Genomic DNA, 20482 nt, shown 5'->3' on the forward strand with positions numbered 1-20482 from the left:
TGCAGTGATAACAAGCATTTGCAATGCAATAGGTCTCGCAAGTTTAAGCTATTGGCATTGTAAATGACACTGCCTTTTATTTGTTTTAAAAACAAAAATAAAAGGCACTGGTATTTGCAATGTTAATAGCTCAAACTCGCGTAAATGCGAGACCTATTGCATTGCAAATGCTTGTTTAACATGGCCTTTCTGAGTTTATTTTCAGCCAGGGCTGATTAAGGCAGCTCAAGAACACATTTTAAAGTACTTTTTTTCTTAAAATTACCGTTTTAAGTATGAACAGAGAAGGATACAAAATAGTGTCTTCACCACTTTGAGCACTGTACATCACAAACATGACAAAGTCCACCATTCCCTCGTACAGCCATCATAAAATGGAGTGCCAATGATAAAATGGAGTGCCAATACGAGGACCACGCCCGCTCTGTGGAGAAGGCAAGGCTAGCTGTGGCTCGCCTCCTCCTTTCTGTTTAGGTTGCACTGGAGTTTAGGCTGCAGCTCCGCGCGGTCGAGGAGGGCGCGTCACGTGACGCCCCCCGCGGCTACGCTCAGGAATGGCAGCTCTATTCCAACCAGTCTAAGCTGTAAAGCAGATGAGAATTTAAAACCTCGTCGTGTAAGGTTGGGAAAATCAGAGGTCCGAATGTATTAATTTGGTGATAACCACCACGGTAAACTACGATTTGTTCCACGGCCAGCGGTTTTTGTTATCTGTGCTACATCTAACTGCAAGGGAGGTTGCCCGTGGCAGGACTTCGAGATCAGTATGGCTAGAAATCACGTAATAGAACTCGACCCCTAGCGTCGTTTATTGTTTAAAAGGCACCGGAGATCCGAATACGATTTACAGCTAATTGGAGTCAACTACGCCGTCATTCGAACCTATACCGAGTAGACAAATTCCGCACATTATGTTCATATTGACATCCATTTGTGTCAACATTGCAAAGAACATACGTGTTTTAGACGCGTAGGTAGGTGCATTGTTGGCGCTGCCTTATTCCGAGTTCTTTGCTTTGTCGTAGATCCTAAAAAGTGGTCACAATGCGTACACCCGAGTAGTGGCCATCTTGACAAGCTAGAGTAGGGGACGTTAAAAGAAAACCGAGTAGTCCAGCACTATACGATTAAGTGAATTAAACGTTCGTCTGCACGTGCATTTGAAATGCGTTTCAAAATGTAGGTATTTGATTATGTAACGAGTTCGATGTTGCTATGTGAAATTCCAAAAACCCCTCGTTATGTTTTTTAAATACCAGAACACGATGCAGTAGTTTAATTAGAAAAAAATATTCCGATCTGAAATGGCTGCCGCGCTTGCGTAAAGCCAGTATCGGTTCCTCGGCAGTTTATAAGGGTGTCCCTCTTCTCTATCTATGTAGTCCAATTCCATCTTCTCCCGGCCGCAGAGGAGGACGAAAGGAGGGGAAAAAGTGGCATTGACCCGCCCACATTTCTTACTCTTGACGCCTTGCGCTAAGGCAGGACCAACCCTTTTAGCCACCCCATTGGGCGAATCCAATCTTATCCCCTACTCACCCCGCCTTGTTCAACCCTACTGATAACCGATTGGGTATATGGGACGCCAATCCTTTTAAGATTGGGCCCCGCTTTGCGCTGCCCATTCATGTAGTTTGGTTGCGTGCTGGTGTATTTTACTGTTAGCAATAAAGGTCTTTTAACAGTTCTACTGATATTAAACTCTTCGCTGCAGTCAGTTTCACTGCAGCGTTTCGACCTCCAGACTTCGAAAGCGATTACAGCCGCCTGCAAACATGCCCAAGAGAAAGGTGAGTGCCGTGGCGTCTCCATCCCTCAAGAAAAATGCAGCGCGCAGTCTGCTAGGGGATATGCGCTGCATAAGATCTACATCATTAATATTTGGTTGGCAAATAACTTAGGAGATCCACGTTTGTTTGTTAAAGGTCGATTTAAGGGCTCCTTGCGCATCACCGATTATAAAAGGCGGCTTCCAAAAATATGAATCATGCACCAAAATGTAATCGTGCAAATACGGCAAGTGTCTGATTCGTTTTACTCGAAGCATCATTTGAAATTGTGTTTTTTTAACACTGCGTTTTCCTACTGTTTAAATGTAAATCTAAAAGATGTCTTCTTGTTTGTCTTTGTTCGGTAGCCTATCCGTTTAATCTTGCCAGATTGCGCAGTTACGGGTTTGGCCGTTAGGGGGCGCAGGATAAGGAGCCAAAATTAGCAGCTGGCGAGCCCCGGGGCGGCTGCCGTCGTCTCCCGCCTCTTCTCATTCCAGCCACACCACTCCCCTGCGGGTTAAGCCAGAACTGCGTGCGAGCCAACGCAACGCACGCTGGGAAAGACTCGCGCCCACTCTTGTTGCAATGAGACATTGATCGGTCTGACAGGAAACGGCGGAACGAATAGGTCACTCCCATCCGAATAGCCAACGGCTTTATTGTTTTGACTCGGATACTGTTCTTCACCTTGTAGAGTCCTTGTGCAATACTACCAAATCTCAGGCGATGACTCATTTTTGATATAGCGGTTGAAGAAGTTCGACATCTAACTGAAGCCGCCATTGTTTCGTGACATTCTTATTGCTACAAAACCTGGCGGGAATAGTTTGAATGGTAGCCTAGTTACGTCATGAGGTCATGGCGTAAACAGGAAGAGCGAAAGCGCGCAAAGCATTGCGGGGACTGTAGTCCACCCTTTAAACGGCCAACCGATCGCTATGCACACATCTTAGTTTTTACGTTTTATATTTAAAACCACATGACAGGTCCGTAACAGGTAATCTTAACCCTGCGGAACAAATTGCACTAATGGGTTTTGTGGTATAGAAATGCTTTTTAACTTTCTGGGTCTTTACAAATGCACTGGGTCGATCTGGAGATTCCGAACTCTATAGTTAGGGTTGCCACCGGCATCACCAGTATTTTAATGACCCAACCGGCACAAAAATAAGCAAAGTCACAAAACCCGTGTAATCCTTACCTACGTACTTGAAACCGCGACACAAGTAATGGTACCCATGAATACATGAGGATTTTCTAACATTCTATGTAATATCACGTCCCGACCTTTACAGAATTTTAAAACAACAAATTAAATGTGCGTTATTTTCTTCACTGACCCACGTTTTTGTTGATAATTTTGTATAGCTTTCTACAATGTCACGTTTACATATCTGTTTCTTTATTTAGGCTGCGTCTGAAGGTGAAGCCAAGGACGAGGTGAGTTGAGGAATCACTGTTGATGTTTCGAACTATTTTATGACCATCTCCCATTTTTGGTTTGTTCGCATTCTTTGTTCATAATGTACACGTTCTTTTATGTTCCTGACACTTTGGTTGCTTGTTTACGAATGCCACTGGTGAAGTAGGTGGGTGTGGACCAGGTTACTTAATTTAAAGGCAATAGCTTGTCGCAAGGTAGTCGGTTCTTTTTCCCTTTTTTGTCATTAATGCTGTAACTCTGGAACATGTTCTGTTAAGATGCTCACATCACAATATTAGTATAGGCTCAGAAATGTGTAGAAATACACTCAAGCTTGACTTAAAATATTCAATTTATATAACCGAAAATAGCAGTAGAACTTCAGTGGCTTTTTATTTCCCGCGAAAAGGAAGCTGTGGTCAAATGTTTTTAAAAATATCGTACCCAGAAAGTCCAATCTGAAGACTACTTACAGGAGCAATTGTGTACATTTAAGGGACCATCCAGTGTAGAGAAAAGGAAAAGCACTTCACCCTGCAACGCTAGCAATCGCAAACAATGGGCATTATAGAATGTTGTTTTTTAAATGTATTGTGGCATTATTTTCTGGACGGCATCGTTAAAGGAATTTTTACATAACTGATATTTGTGCCTTTGTGTCACATGGGTAAGTAAGGAAAGACATGACCTTGTAATGCATACTTGCTCGTTTTGCATGTTTTTATTTATTCTGGGAAACGGCTGATTGCAGTTTGTCATACTTAGTATTTATCTGTTTAGGTTGTGGTGGGGATTTTGAAGCCACTCACAGACTTGATTTAGAGGGTCGTTTTTTTCTTCACTAAAGGTAGTTAGGTACTCTAAGTGAAGGGTCGAGAGCTCACACTTGGGAAACAGGTTCACAATAGTAACAAGTAAAGGGTCGCTATAATAATATCGTCAGATTTCTTGTAGAAAACAAGTTTAGATGATTCATTTTACGCTGTTCAAACCTTTATATTAAATACTTTACCCGTCTTTTGATCTTTGCAGCCCAAGAGGAGGTCGGCCAGGTTGTCGGCTGTAAGTACTTATTCATAAACTTTTTCTTTCTGACTTGAACTAGCACTCCTAGTTCTCACATTTTAAATGTCATTCTAAATGCAATTAGATAATGATTTGCTGCTTTATATTGCAATGCTGGTATACGTTGACGAAAGTACTTTGGTAGATTCCACTTTAATAAAATTTGATTTAAAAAAAAAAATGGACTGGGCACAGGTGTTTAATCGGAAATGTCGGCAAACGGAGGGATCTGCCTTTGACTTTAGTTCGCTGTCCACTTAAGTACCATGGCCGTTTTAGTGTCGTCACAGTACGTTTACATTTGTGTGCCAGCAGGAATCCTACAGTTGTGTGAGAGCAGTGTAGTGTGTTCTGATGTGTCACCGACACCTGCAGATCATTAAGTGGTGGTGGCTATTTGTCCCGAAATGTTACACGCACTGTGTGCCTAATTTCCTTTTGTAGATTATTAGAACCGGAGTAGGCCTCTTTATTGAATATGAAGACAAGTGGTTTGAGTCAGGAGGGTAACCTGTTGGTATGTTACGCGTTAAATATTACTCGTCTGCTTTCAATCTAATTTCTGGTTTGTCCTTGTAGAAACCTGCTCCACCTAAGCCAGAACCAAAGGCCAAAAAAGCAGCGGCAAAGGTAAATAAAGCAAATAGTTTTTCGTCTTCTAGGACAAATTTCCCAGCTTTTCAGTAATTTTAATTGCAGTTGAGCATACCTCATCTTCCCATACTGTTAGGCAACTTTCAGTCATTGACTATAGTGTGTATAACTTTAATTTGACCTGGTTGTGACTATGGGCTTCTTTTTTCAAATGGCCATACTAACGTATCTATTGCATCCAGCGGTTCACTTTCCGAGTCCAAAATAATTCACCTTTCCTGACTTCCATGGGCGGACTGTTCTGAAATTAACTTTTCAGTCGTATCAACATAACAAGTTGATTTTAATAAACTGACATTATCTAGAAAGTGTATCCAATCTTGTAGTGCTTTCTTTAGTGTCCGAGCCTATTTTCCATAAAGAGATTCTGTGCCACATCTACTCGCTGATAGAGGAGATAAGGTGGGTGAATAGGAACACCCCATTTGCACTAGGGTTGCATGACACGTGTGGGTGGTAAGCTTGTTATCAAGGTGTGTCTAGACCGAACACCTGTGATGGGGTTTTGTTTTGGGGTATAGCCAGGTGGCACACACAGTTTTCATCCTCTCCACCTATGTGAAATGGCCAGCATTTTTTACTTTTCATATGATGAGCTGTTTTGTTTTATGTATTTATACTTGAATTGTAAGAGTATTTGTAACTTGTTGTTTAACAGAAGGCACCAAACGATAAAAAGGACGAGAAGAAACCAGCAAAAGGAAAAAAGGGAGCCAAAGGCAAGGACGAAAATAAGCAAGATGACGCCAAGGAAGAAAACCACTCTGAAAACGGTGATACCAAAACTAATGAGGTACCATTAACTGTAGCAATACAGTTCTGTGTGAGGATTCCTGTTATAAGAATAGACTAGTCTATAAATGAGGATAATTGTCACTCATGTCTGGTTTTATAACAGGAATCCACATTCTAGCTGATAAACTAACGAAAATACCTCAAATGCATGTATGATCAACACTTTAGTTCTTAAAAGCTCAGTGTGATATACATTGCAAGCTATCAGCTAGTAATGACAAAATTACATGAACTGTTAAGGGTAGAAGAGGACCATACACAACACGTTTAGTATTATACACATTGATTGTGAATGGATAAAGGTTTTAAGATGCTCTTCGTGTCTTTTTCTTGATTGTACCTTTTTGTATAAAAACATATATGCATGTACCTTTTTGTATAAAAACATATATGCATGTACCTTTTTGTATAAAAACATATATGCATTTAAGATTAAATTACTTGATCATTATTTCAACAAGAGATAAAGTCTATATTCTCCAGCTATGCCGTTTCTATGTATCGATTTTGTTTGCCATTTTATATGAACTGGGAAACTGTACCGTAGACTTCACTTTTCTAGGTTTTCTTTGGTCTTCCATTTGTAGTTAACATCTGCTGCTACATTTTTTCTCCTTCTGGAGTTCTTAATGTACCAGTGTAGTCTGTGCTTCTTTTCTGATCACTTCAAATGTTTTAGAACTTTGAGAAGCAGGCAGACTCCTGTCACAAACGTCTGAAGTTGTGAACAGGTCTGCTTTATATGAGGGTCTGTCCTGAAACCTTTTTTGGGGGGGGGGGGGGGTGCGTGTGACATTTATGAATTCTAATTAGTCTGTGTTAGTCATCTTATTGTCTGTAACCTGGTTTTGCAGTAATACCAGTACCATCATTTTGTCCCTGGTGATGAGAAACTTGTTTGAATTTACTGATTTGGATGAGTTTTCCATAACCTTGCATCCCTTGTAGATATCTAGTATCCTGGTTGTTTTTTGTTTTGTGTGTGTGTGTGTATATATGTATATTGAGTTTCCCACCTCAGGTAATAACCACAATCCTTGTCAGGGTGAACTACTAAAGTCACTAAAACATGAGGTCAACCCGACTGTAGCTATGGCACAGAGCAAACCGGCTTAACTTTGAGGCAATGTGTAAAGTATTCACGCAGTCCTAAAACTTTAATGAAGTCGAAATACAAAACAATTTAAAATGTAATCAACAAAATGGCACACAAATCTAATTAGGAGAACCAGAGAAATTCATTTTAAAAATTAAAGAGAAATGTAAACAAGTTCAAAATGCCATTGCTAGTCCATGATCGCTGTAGAACAGAACCTAGAAACAATTTTATGCTTACCCCGATGGAGCACGCGTCAAACACTCAAAGTTCGTCTCGGTCAAATATTTAACCTTTTGACTTTAGTCCTTTAAATCACAATCCACCACAGTAGTAAATATCTGAAGCTCCCTCACTACCTGGACCTTAGGGGAGGTGCTTAGAAACTCACAGGGTGGCAGACAGTCCAACATGAGCAGTGTCCAGGTCCAGTTGCTAGAGGGCAGTTGCAAGAAAAGACCTCTTGCAACTTGTTGTGACCCTGTAACTTGAACATGTCACCCTTCAAGTCCATTTCTTTCTCCTGGGTACAAGAGAATGCTGTTTCAGTCGTCCAGGGCTCTTGTCAGGTTGCAGACAGCATGTTTATCCCGCTTATCAACTTCTTCAGGTCCATTAGTGTTCTGAAGTGGATGCCCGGGGATGCCACATTTATTCCTGGCACATGCTAGTAGGTGGTAAGCCGGAGGGACTCTCCAACCAATGGGGTAAAGATTCCCAGGATGGCCAAAATCTTCAACCATACTAAACCTGGGATGTGTATGTGGAGTGGTGTGGTGTACTCATAGGTTCGAGGCATATGAGCTGCTGATCACACACTTAGGATAGTAGATTGCCATCTGGTGTTGGGCTCGGATGCTTGCAGGTTGTTGTTGTCTTCGGAAGAAGTCTTTGGTCACGAGATAGGTGACTCCTCCTTTGGACTACAGTGCGCATGGGCATCCACTCCATCCTCGGATTGTTTTTTTCCGCCATTGGGTTCGGATGTAACTTTTCCACTCCGGTTGAAAATCTCAAGTACAAGCTTTTCGAAGCGAATAAACTTCTAACAACTACATCAAAGCACCTTCACTCGACAGCGAATTAATCGCTCGATTCCGGCCGTCGACGCGGGCGGTTGGGCCTATCCACGCCGTGAGGCCTACGGCTCATGGAAGGGACGCCATGTGGAGCAAAATTTCCGCACAGTGACCATCACAAAGTCTGCAACCTGTGCCTATCACCGGAACACGACGAAGCCAGCTGTCCAGCCTGCGCAGCATTTCGATCCAAAAAGACCATTCAGGATCGAAGAGCTCGACGCCATATTATGGCACACAAACCAGCCCCGGGAACCAGAAAACATCTTTGAGGGTCCTGATGTCCCGGAAGAAGATTCCAAGGAACTTCAAATCATCTCAGAATCAGACGACCCCATTACTCCTGGGCAACGCGCGAGTACCACTGCCCCTGCCCTAACCCCTCCAAAGGCATTGGTCAAGACTTCGCCAGCTGGCCTCAGTCGAGACCGAAAACACCCTTCAGAAGCCCCGCCTCAGGGCTCGAAACACAAGCCTCCCGGTGGCTCGGGCCCGAGAAAGCCACATGTAATTGTACCTTCGGCACCGAAAACATCGAGGCCATAGACCGCCACCAAAACTTCCCAAGCCGAAAGACTTAACTTCGGCATCAAACATTCATCGGCACCGGAAACACCGGCTAAGGACTATAATACACCTCCTAAAGCCAAAGACTCGACCGATCAACCAAAACCTCGATCGGAGCCGAAAAAATCTGCGCCAAAATCTGTTCCTGAAGTACAAGAGCTTTTCCATCCAGATCCAACACAAAAAGCATCTATATTAATCCAAAGACTGGACATGTCACTGCAGTGCCATATAAGAAACGGAAACTGGACAAACACCTGCCCCAGTTCCTATAAGAAAGGACTCGGCAACATCACCTATTCCTCCTTCCCCTCCCTTATGACCTTATACCACACCCCCTCTACCATCTCCATCACATACACCACCTCCACAGGAGGATGATGATGATGACCTAGGGGGAGGGGGTGATCCGTTCACGGATCCAGATACCGCACCATTGGATGATTGGGCATACCCTCTACCAGATATGCCTGACCCAACACCATATCCCTCCAGATGACCACCTGGGGTTTGGACAACTAGTAAACAGGGCAGCACTTTACCATGGCATCACCATGCACTCCGATGCACCCGAGGAAGATTTCCTCTTAGACATGTTTGAACAGTCTCCGAAAACAGTACAAATTCTACCTATGATTAAAGGTGTCACTAAACACGCCACTGAAGTATTTAAAGACCCCGCCGGTGCTTAACCCAAGAATTGAGAAATATAGACCTGCCCCAGAAGATCCTTGTTACATCAAAGGACAGCTCCCTCTGGATTCTTTGGTCTTTTCCAACGCAAGGAAACGCGCCAACTCCAAACCACGGGAGATACACCACCCCCTGACAAAGAATCTAAACTATTAGCCTCGGGCAAACGAGTAGCAGCACAAGCTGCTAATCATTGGCGTATTGCTAACACCCAAGCCCTACTAGCACGCTTTGATGGGGATCAGTTGGAGAATCTGCTACAACACCTGCCAGACCAATACAAGACCCAGGCAAATGACCTTATACAAGAGGGAAAGCTCATCTCATGCGTCAATTAAATGCGCACTTGACGCCGCAGACACCGCCTCTAGAGCAATTAACACACGTGTACTCCTCAGACGCCATGCCTGGCTACGCATTTCAGGCTTCAAGCCAGAAGTACAAAGTACCATACTCGGCCAACCATTTAACCAAGAACAGCTATTTGGGCCAGCAGTAGACCCTGCACTCGAAAAAATGAAAAAAGACAGACTGGTAAGTCCATGGGAGCATTGCAGTCTCCACAACCACGCGGGTCCTTTCAGCGCTCCTTCTACAGAGGAGCCTCCAAGAATATGGGAGCAGACACCTCTACCTTCAAAACCTCTCAACAAACATCCCCCAGTAGAGGATGTTTTAGAGGAGGATATAGAGGAAACACAAAGGGACGAGGTCGAGGCAATACCAACACTCGTACCTCCCCCGCCAACAAACCGTGATTTTCCTCCACTCCAGTCGGGGGAAGACTCGAACAGTTCCTACCTGTCTGGAACTCCATCACAACAGACAAGTGGGTAAGACAAAGTATCCAGTATGGTTACTGCCTGGAACTCACGACTACCCCCTCCAAACACACATACCACCCAAGCAGCGTTCCATGTCACCAGACCATCTTATGCTCCTCAAACAAGAGGTTCTCTCATTGCTTCAAAAACACGCAATAGAACCAGTTCCCTTACAACATCAGGGTACAGGGGTATACTCACTGTACTTCCTAATCCCCAAAAAGGACGTGACTCTTAAGACCAATACTCAAGCTCAGACCCCTAAATCTGTATATAAACTCAGATCATTTCCATATGATCACTCTTCAACAAGTGCTCCCACTACTACAACAAGGCGATTTCCTTGCCACACTAGATCTCAAGGACGCTTATTTTCACATTCCCATACATCCTGCTCACAGGAAGTACCTAAGGTTTGTGTTGGACGGGCAACGCTATCAGTTTACAGTCCTTCCATTCAGGGTGACAACTGCGCCCAGAGTATTCACCAAGTGTCTAGCAGTTGGAGCAGCGCATCTCAGAAGACAACAAATTCATGTCTTCCCGTATCTAGACGACTGGCTAATAAAAGCCAACTCATTCAACAAATGCGTTCTACACACTCACCAAACTATTCAAATCTTATACAACTTGGGATTCACAATAAACTATCCCAAATCTCATCTCCAACCCTCCCACATACATCAATATCTGGAAGCCACCATAAATACCTCCAAAGCCCTAGCATATCCCAGCCCAGCCAGGATAGCCAATATACTATCTCTGATCGTAAAATTTCAAACCCAATACTCTCTTCCAGCAAGTGTTCATGCAACTCATAGGCATGATGGCGTCCTGCATATTCATTGTGCCTTATGCAAGACTACAAATGCGTCACTTGCAAGAGTGTCTAGAACGTCAGTGGAATCGGGCTCACGGACAACTAACAGATCTGGTGGTGGACAGCCGCTCACATCGCGCTCTAAAATGGTGGAACACAATAAACCTGTCCAAAGAGCGGCCGTTCATCGAGCCTCTTCCACAAATAGTGCTAACAGACGCATCACTCACGGGATGGGGGGCCCATCTCCTAGGACACACCACTCAGGGCAAATGGACCGCTCAACAGAAAGTGCTCCATATCAATTACCTGGAACTACTGGCAATATTCCTAGCACTAAAATTATTCCAAATACATCTCCAGAACAAAACTGTCCTCATCCATACGGACAACGTGACAGCCGTGTATTCTATACAAAAACAAGGAGGCACACGTTCTCTCCAGCTGTCCCAGCTCACACAGCACATTTGGAGATGGGCCGTTCCCCAGAACATATACCTACTTGCAGAACACCTTCCAGGGGTTCACAATCAGATTGCCGACCTGTTTAGTCGACAAACTCAGCAGATCCACGAATGGGAATTACATCCACAAGTCCTACTCCCCTTTTTCCAACAATGGGGCCAACCAGACATAGATCTGTTCGCCACACACAAACTCAAAGTGCCCACCCTTCGCCGCCAGGTTTCCCCACCCACAGTCGAAGGGCAATGCGATATGGATGAACTGGTCGGGCAGATTTGCGTACGCTTTTCCGCCTCTCCCACTCGTTCCATTCATGGTACGCAAGCTCCGGCAACAGTCTCTCAAACTGATCCTGGTAGCTCCCACATGGGCACGCCAGCCCTGGTTCACAACACTGCTGGAACACTCTAGTTCCACACCAAAAACTGCGCCTCTCCCCGTCCTTATTAACCCAGAACCACGGAGAAATCCGACACTTGTCACTATTTAGAGTACCTGCGATTTAAAGCCTTCATGGAAGGCCTTAAGAGAATTATTCCGCCCAGATTACCACCCTCTCCAGTGTGGAATCTAAACATTGTTCTTACAAGGCTCATGGGACCCCCATTTGAACCTATGCATAAATGCGAACTGCAGTTCCTCACATGGAAAGTGGCTTTCCTTATTGCTATCACATCCCTTGGAAGGGTAAGTGAAATCCAGGCTTTAACCATACAAGAACCATTCCTACAATTACACCGCAACAAAGTGGTTCTTAGAACAAATACGAAATTCCTGCCAAAAGTCATATCTCCGTTCCATCTTAACCAATCAGTTGAGCTACCAGTGTTCTTCCCAAATCCGGACTCGGTAGCTGAAAGAAGCTCTTCATACCGTAGACGTTAAAAGAGCTCTGCTTTACTAAATTGACAGAACCAAATCATTCCGCAAAACCAAACAATTGTTTGTTGCTTTCTCTCCACCACATAAAGGCAACCCCATTTCCAAATCCGGGATAGCCAGGTGGATAGTTAAATGTATCCACATATGCTACCACAAGGCTAAACGCACACTATCGGTTCCCCCTAGAGCGCATTCCACACGCAAAATAGGGGCTTCCATGGCATTCTTAGGAAACATTCCCGTAGAAGATATTTGTAAGGCAGCCACATGGTCTACAACACACACCTTCACTAAACACTACTGTGTTGACGTGCAAGCAAATCAACAAGCTTCTGTAGGTCAGGCTGTCCTTAAAACCTTCTTCCAAACTGCTGCAACCAATACAGGTGACCACCGCTAGGGGAGGCACTGCTATATAGTCTATCCTAAGTGTGTGATCTGCAACTCGTATGCCTCGAACGGAATATGCTACTTACCAGTATGCATCTGTTCTTGGCATGTAGAGCTGCTGAGCCACACACGTGTCACCGATGACCTAATGGACCGAGGTGTCTACAAGTGCGTGGCCAACATGTTTCTCGCCTAGTGTTTAGGAAATCACGTGGAGATTCGTCAGGACCAGAAACCATACACTATCTACACAGTAGTTGGTTCGGTGATGCTCTCCAAGGTGAACCAAGCACTCTGCTACCTAACATTGAGGTATCTTTATTATATATAGAAAGGAGGTTTACTTTTGTTATGTACATCCTCTGCCTGTCACTCGATGGGGCCTGCCCATAACCCAAATCGGGTGAGTCCCTGGTTGCAATTATTTGCCAGTGGTTGGTTACCACCACCCTCGCCTCCGTACCCTGATTTGTCACGTTTTTGCTTCTTTGACTTTATACGGCTGAACGCTCTTTAGTTGCACTAATCACCCACTCTTGTCATTTGCCTTTTTTTTTTTTTTTTACACTTTGGAGCCTGCTGTTTCCATTGTCTATTTTGATCAATCGTGATTTCTGTTATTGGTTCCTTGTCCTTTAATTTGTACAGGTCAGTCCATTCTGTATTTAATGTTAGGTAGCAGAGTGCTTGGTTCACCTTGGAGAAAATCACCGAACCAACCACTGTGCTGATAGTGTAGTGTGTTTCTGGTCCTGATAAATTGCCACATGATTTCTTACACACTAGGCGAGAAACAGGTTGACTACCCACTTGTAGCCATTATGTCAGTGGTGACACCATTGATGTTTTTAATTGGGACCTGTGTGCTCACAGATCAAACTGATTTTGGAGCACCACTGCGTCTCATTTTATTCCCCACACACACACGTGCCTTGTCCACATCTACACCACGAGGCCCCAAACCTGCACCTAACGGCTTGGGGGGGGGGGGGGGGGGAGAGATCTCAGACAAAGGGTGCCCCTCAGGCATTGCAGTGCTGACCTGACCAGGAGCACGCCCTATGATGAAGCATGACATTCAACCTGGTGTGTGATGGTCCCACTTCGCAAATTGGGAGACACCCTGTCTCCACCTTAGGGTAGGGGTGTTGACCAACCCAGCCCCCTCCTCCCTCTCCCACAGGAATTGCATACCTTTTTCTTTTCATTTGTGTTCTTTGGGGCTTCCATGCTGCACCTACAAATGCCCCTTATCCTTCTTTTTTAATAAGTTACTTCAGTCACTGCCATCCCTTCAGAAAGATCCCGAAGACTCACTCAGAGGCACTGACCGTCCCGGAGAACTGCATATCTTCCCCTCTCATTAGTGACTGAAGTAAGCCCACAGGGTGAGTGGCTGTCAGTATAACGGATCATTCACACAGTTCTCACCTAGCAGTAAAAGTCTGCCCCCATTTATAAACCATTTTCTATTAAATCTATAGGTGAAAGGTTGTAGCTCTGTACAGATCATGATTGAGGCCTAGAGGTGAAATACTGTAACCATGTACAGATAATCCACTATTAATCCAGATGTGAAGGGCTGTAACCCTCTGCAAATCACTTTATATCCATCCTAGAGGTGATATGCTGTAACCCTACAGATCATTCTTTATCAAACCGTAGAAGTTAAAGGCCGCAACCCTGTACAGATCATTAAATCCTAGGGATGAAATGCTGTAACCATGTACAGAACATTCACCACTAAACCACAGGGGTGAAATATTGTTATCCTGTACACCCCACTGGACCTTAACACCTGTGGGAGTAAGTCATTAACCCAGGACCGAGCGTTACCTTTGCATAGATGTCAAATGCGATGTAACCCTGAGGAGAATAGTGTCTATACACCCCAGAGGCGAAGGTCCCTGCATCTCGGTACAAAGCATGCTCCGTTAAATCCTTGAGGTGAAACGGCTGAACTAACTAAACACCATTCACTATTAAACCCTAGCGATGAGAAGGGTCTAACCATGTACAGCCCATTATCTAGCCAGCCATAGAGGCAAACGCTTCTACACCTGTAAACACTTTCTGTCCGGATACAAAGGGTTACTGCTCTGTAACCCTGCACAGAGCAGTGTCCATCCAGACCAGAAGTGGAAGTCTTTGACTCTACAGGCAATTATCTTACCTTGCTTTGAAGTTGAAAGGATCCTTCCCAATAGGGCCCATTAAAAATTCAACCCTTGAGGTGAAAGGCGCTAAGCCTGTGCTACCACTGACCACTTAATCCTACAGGTGACAATATCTGTAGCCCAGTTTAAACCATTAGTTCAACGATGTACCCTCTGGATTTGTCAACCATGTACCATTCAGCCCTAAAGATCTGTAACCTTTACAAACGATCATTCAGTCAGAAACATGAAATGATCTCTAACTTTTTACAAACTGTTAGACCTGTCAGCCCTTTGGGTGGTCCCTCCTCATCATTATTTATTTTGTCCCACTTTTGCCTCAAACCCTGTTTGAATTTTTCCTTTTTGGGAACCACCAGACTTTTTAGTGTTGCTGCAGATTCAGGGAGCCATTTTAGCTACCCCTGAAACTTCTGTCTGAGGGCCTGGAGCACAAAATGGTGGCCACCTGTGACATCACCAGCATCCACTGGAACCTACCAGCACCTTCCAGAACATTCCAGAACCCTGTGACAGTTGGAGGCGGTTTAGAATGTTGGGAAGCTAAGACAGAGAGTTGGCAGTTGGAGCTGGCAGTTGGCACCTGACTGGTGAAGAGTGAGCAGCAGAAACTTGAAGGAGGAAGGAGTGAAGCAGCAGGGGTGGAAACTTGTGCCTGGAGTGGGGTCCATAAACCCACCCTTGATACTAGTCCCTACTGACTGAGCCCAGCCTGGAGCCCTGTGTGGGAAGAAGCCAGAAAAACCATCCTAAGGACCTGGACAGCAGGAACAGGCCTTAGAAACAAGAGAACAGCAAGATCCTGACCTGGAAACTGGTTTCCCTGAAGTCCGACGTCGAGTAGCCTGAGCCCTGGAGCCCGAGGTGGAGAAGCGGCGCTGACTGGAAAAGCAGACGTCGGACCCGGAGCCGCCAGAGGTCGAGAGAGGGCGCCGTCAGAGGTCGTGAGGAATACTAGAGGTAGAGGAGGAAGTCACCCGAGGTAGAGTGAGCGGCGTCATCGGAGGAGTGAAGTCCGCCCTCCGGAGTCGTCGGAGACCGAGGTGAAGTGTACCGGAGGTCGGGAGTGAGGATCGCACTCCGGAGTCGCCGGAACCTGAGAGAATCGTGCCGGAGGTCGGGAGTGGAGGTCGCACTCCGGAGTCGCCGGAAACCTAAGGAGAGGAGCACCGGAGGTCGGGAGTGAGGATCGCACTCCGGAGCCGCCGGAAGTCGACATCGAGGCAAGGCCGGCCGACGTCATCGAATCCGAGGTCGCCATCGGACCGGAGCCGCCCGAAGTCGACATCGAGTAAAGACTGCCCGACGCCATCGAATCGGAGGTCGAGATCGAACCGAGGCCGCCGACATCGGAACCGCCTACCGGCGTCGTCAGGAACTGACATTGTGCCGAGGCCGCCGACATCGAACCGGAACTGCCTCACGGCGTCGACACGACTCCAGCGGTGTCGGAGCATCAGAAAAAGGGCAGTAAGTGGAGTAGAGGGCGCCTAAGGCCCTGTGGAGACCTGAGAGACTGCTCTAAGGGGCTAGGGAGGTGCTGGAACCAACCTGACTGTGCCAGGGGTGAGCTGGGACTAATCTAGAGAGGTTGTGTGGAGAGAGAGAGCCAGGTCTCTGGTATTCCCCCCTTGATCTACCTCAGTTTAGGCCTCAGCCTTGTCCAAGCCAGGGAGTAGACACCCTCAAGCCTGCCACATCCCCACAAGCTGTGCCTGGGCCAAATCAGCCCTTAGGAATTCAAAAGTGATCTGATTCCATGAGTGTCACTGTCAGCTTTTAAGTATTTATTAGGGGCACTGTATTTATTGTATTTAACCTATTTATTGTTCCACTGTATTTATTGGTCCACAGTATTTATTGATGCACAATATTTATTGGTTTACAGTATTTATTGCCTCAGAATATTTAATTGCCTGTATGTATTGCACTTATATTTATGCCTTCTTTATTTATGATCACCCCTATCTATTGAATCATTAAGCCAGTATTTATTTGACCTGCACTTTCTAAAAAGTTTGTATATTGTGATTGGATAAATAAATAACAATCAGTAACTAAGAGAAAAAGAAGATAAAGAAAGATATTTTCATAATTTTTACGGTGTAGAGTCGTTTTTGGAACTGATGCACGCATGGTTATTGTTTGGGTATGTCGTATGCTTAGCACGGAGCCTGATTCCTGACCACTCGAGCCAAGCTACCACTGTATGTCCTGGAAAGACCCCGTTACCACCAACCTCTTCCGGTGTGGGAGTGGAGAATTTCCAACACAAACCATTTACCATCCAACCAAAAACAGGAAGGTGCTGTAACTCTTTACACACCATTCACCACATAGCTTAAAAGATTAAATGCACTGTAAACCTTTACAAGCAATTGAATATTCAGCCAAAAGATCTGTAACCCTTACTTTACAGAAACTAAGTTCTGCAGGGATCCCGGGTGTATGTTAGGCTGGCCTTTTTCAACACACCACTTTACCATGAATGTTTTTCACATTATAATGGACAATTTTGAAATGGACCATTGGTGTGTATCCTCAGATTGATGGCATTGGGTGACTGATAGCACAATGTGTGTGCTTATGTATTGAGATATATGTAGCCACTAGCTCCTTTCCTCCAAAGAGACTGTGCACTCTTATGGTGGGACATCTGAACTTTATTTCAAGCAACTTTCAAGAGCCCCTTTTTAGCACTGGCTGCCTTTGTCGATCTGGCTTAATAAAAATTGAGATTTTGATTGCACCATTATAACCCATCCCCCTCCATGTACATAGAGGGAATACTTTCAGTTCGTTAAGGAAACCATGTCTATCCTAATACACGTAATACATTTATCAAATATCCATGACTTCGCGTCCAGTATTTAAAATGTTTAAAACAATTTGAACGGGGCATGCACCACCAGCGATTAGGCACATTCCGGCAAACCACGTTGGGAGTGTTGAAAGACATATAATCATCTCAAAGTACCCTGTGATTGTGCTCTCGTCTTGATCTGCTTTCACATTTGCTATTTTTGCTGTTCTTGCCACTTAGCTTACATGTTTTTGCACTACTAAGGACCACATTAAAATGGACCATTGGCACTGGTGTATGTGTGTTTTGAATTATGGCATCGGCTGATCTGAGCATACAGGATTCCTTCACAACCAAAGATCCATATTGATCCATGTCCCAACTTTGTACTATCTGTCACACTTGATGAAACTTCCTATGCCGATTACTGACTGGGAAACCAGATGGGTCAAAAAGCACATTTTATAGAGGGTGGGAGTTGGGGAGTGAGTACACCAAGTAAAATGTGCTATTGCAACTACTGTTGCTCATCATTCTCAGATGTATTAGGCCTGGGAGTACCTTAATAGCTACTACTGCCGGAAACTTGAATTACTGTAAAGATGAATATGTGTACATGAAATTGATATTTTAAAAGTGTAAATTTGAGATTTTTTTTCTTGTTTGGTTTCTCATGTGTTCTCTTTATTTTGCTTTTGTCATGTAGACGCCAGCAGCTGAAGCATCTGACGAAAAAGAATCCAAGTCCGAGTAATATCAGCTCTGTCCTCTATTTCCATCATTCGGTCTCCATACCTCCATGCTGTATTGTTAACAGAGAGGAATATTTTTATCAACTATTTTATAAACGCAGGTTTTTTTAGCATGAATTTAATTGTGGAACATCTTCATCTCGGTTACTTGGGAAAGAAATCTACGACAAAATGATCATTGTTTTAAAGAATTTGTGATTGTTCTAGTTTGTATGGTACTTGGAAAGAATAAGTGGTGGTAGTTTTTGACTTGAGTCAATGTGTCCCTTTTTGTGTAAGTCATGCTTATGGACTTTGGATCTTGATTTTACCCTGTATATGTTGTATGGTTTCTTAAAGTGGGGAGGTCTCAAAAGAAAATAACTGTCAAACATTCCAGTGATTCTGTGGGTTGTTTTTATAAGAAGGTAAAATATTTTCATGAAATCCTAAGAGCTGGAAATTTTGTTTCCCAAATGTTAATTATTTTGCCGCCAATTTAGGAAAAAGTGAATCATGTTTTTAAATTAAATACAAACATTTGTTTTAAATAAGCAGACAGGTTGCACCTACCCACTGTTAAGAATTTTGCTGGATATACCTTAATAAAAAAGACTCCTCAGAGTTGCGTCCTTGTGTCATGTGTACAACAGCTTTTCAAAGCCAAATTGTTATGGCCAGAAAATAACTCAATAAGACGTTGAATCTTTATAACTATCTTCCCCGATTTCATTCCAAACTTCTACAAGAAGGGGTATTTGGAAGGTTAGAGTCTCAGTGAACCAGCAAAGACCTAACATTTATAGTCTGAAACCACTATGCCCTTTGAATCTCTACATACCAGCAAGAAGCATAGCTGAAAAGCCGTAGCAAGAGCATGCCTGTTCCCACTTTCTCTCAAGGACTGCGGCACTTCACCTAAGACAGAATTACTTTTTCCAGAAAAGAAAAACTGCTTCTTATTAGTTGTACCTACAGTGCAGTCTAAGGCCAGTCTTCTTGTAGCCCAGGGCCCTCCACTTCATAGCAATTTTTGATGTTCAGCGAAGGCTTTACCTTGGACCAAGCCTAGTTTGTCTCCCCACCCCCGTCCCCCCAATCAGGCAGGGTGGCGTGGGATTCCTTGCTTTCTGTCTGGAGGCTGAAAGTGTGGCTGGATCTTCATAAGACCTTTCTGATGTGAGTCGCCTAGTGGTGTCCCTCATCAGGGCTGACCCTCAACAGCTGCCTGACACTTAGGCTTTCTCTTTTGGAGCTTGTGCTGTTCCAACGTGCTGCAGTGGTGTTACACCCAGCCCTTTCAAAACCTTTAAAATCCACATATAGGGACTTCTAGCCACAAATTCCTCACCATGTAAATTTGCCCAGAGTGGGCTTGGAAATTTAAAAAAATTCTCTTGAGCATTGGTAGGTGATGTCATGCAGCTTTGTGCATTGGTAGGTGGGTTCATGCTGCTTTGTATCAGCTGTCCGCGCCCCCCCCCCCCCCCCCCCCCCCCCAAACATGTGATGTCGGGCCCCTATATGTTTTCAACCATTGCATGCTGATATTTTTCTTGCAACGTGCAAAGTAGTGTTGTGACTGTCACAGACAGATGTTAGTTACTGAAATCCATGACATCTGCCTCTGATGCCTCGGCACCTCACACAACTAGACGTGTTCCTGCTACACAGAGATGAATCTCCAAATCATTGGTGCTGATAATGTCAAGTTAACTACCTCTGGACTCTTTAAAAAAAAAAAAAAAAAAAATCAGTCTTGGTCAAAGACACTGACTCGCTCTTGTTCCAGAGGGCGCTTGCACAAATCATCAGAATTGAAGTCACTGATTTCAGCTAAGTCTAAGAGATCCCACAAAAAAGCACCACCAGTCAAAACACTGGCCGCCTTAGTCCCATGATGTCCCAGGTACCCCTAAGCCACAGGACTGTCTTCAGCAGTGATACCGCTTCCACTCGCCCTCCATGGGACTGCAACAGCAGACTTCACTGGGCTTTGAGGGGCTGCAGATAAATCTTTGGTATTGAAACAATTTCTTTTGGAGTCCCTTAAAGTCTCATGGATCTGAGGTGGCTGCTTCTGGGGACCATGTTGACAGATCTGTCCATTATGGCGACCAGACCACTTCAACCCATTATGGCGACCAGACCACTTCAACTCTACCGGAGTTTGCCTCCTTTGAGCACAACGCTGCTGGCTCAAACCTTGTCATAACATCTGATTCTGCTATGTACTGTGGCGCTGC

The 20482-nt window shown here is 44.5% G+C and overlaps 1 protein-coding gene across 2 annotated transcripts; it reads left to right on the forward strand.

Annotated features, from left to right (window-relative positions):
• Positions 1–459: 459 nt before the first annotated feature.
• Positions 460–18860, forward strand: LOC146829186 (non-histone chromosomal protein HMG-14A-like). 2 transcript variants are annotated; one of them, XM_085607831.1, is made up of 6 exons: positions 460–1790; positions 3183–3212; positions 4228–4257; positions 4840–4890; positions 5573–5707; positions 18212–18860. In XM_085607831.1, the coding sequence occupies exons 1-6, from the start codon at positions 1776–1778 to the stop codon at positions 18257–18259; spliced, it is 309 nt and encodes a 102-aa protein (XP_085463957.1). In that variant the 5' UTR covers positions 460–1775; the 3' UTR covers positions 18260–18860. The 2 variants fall into 2 exon arrangements, with proteins under 2 accessions (XP_085463957.1, XP_085463958.1); XM_085607832.1 differs by having other exon boundaries at positions 463–1790; positions 5573–5687.
• Positions 18861–20482: the final 1622 nt, after the last annotated feature.

The sequence above is a fragment of the Triturus cristatus genome, chromosome 5_2 (assembly GCF_964204655.1).
Source record: "Triturus cristatus chromosome 5_2, aTriCri1.1, whole genome shotgun sequence".
Taxonomy (NCBI): Eukaryota; Metazoa; Chordata; class Amphibia; order Caudata; family Salamandridae; genus Triturus; species Triturus cristatus.

Coding starts and splice junctions, on each gene's coding strand:
- LOC146829186 (XM_085607831.1), top strand. Junction 4,891..5,572: donor CCAAAAAAGCAGCGGCAAAG/GTAAATAAAGCA, acceptor GTTGTTTAACAG/AAGGCACCAAACGATAAAAA. Junction 5,708..18,211: donor GTGATACCAAAACTAATGAG/GTACCATTAACT, acceptor TTTGTCATGTAG/ACGCCAGCAGCTGAAGCATC.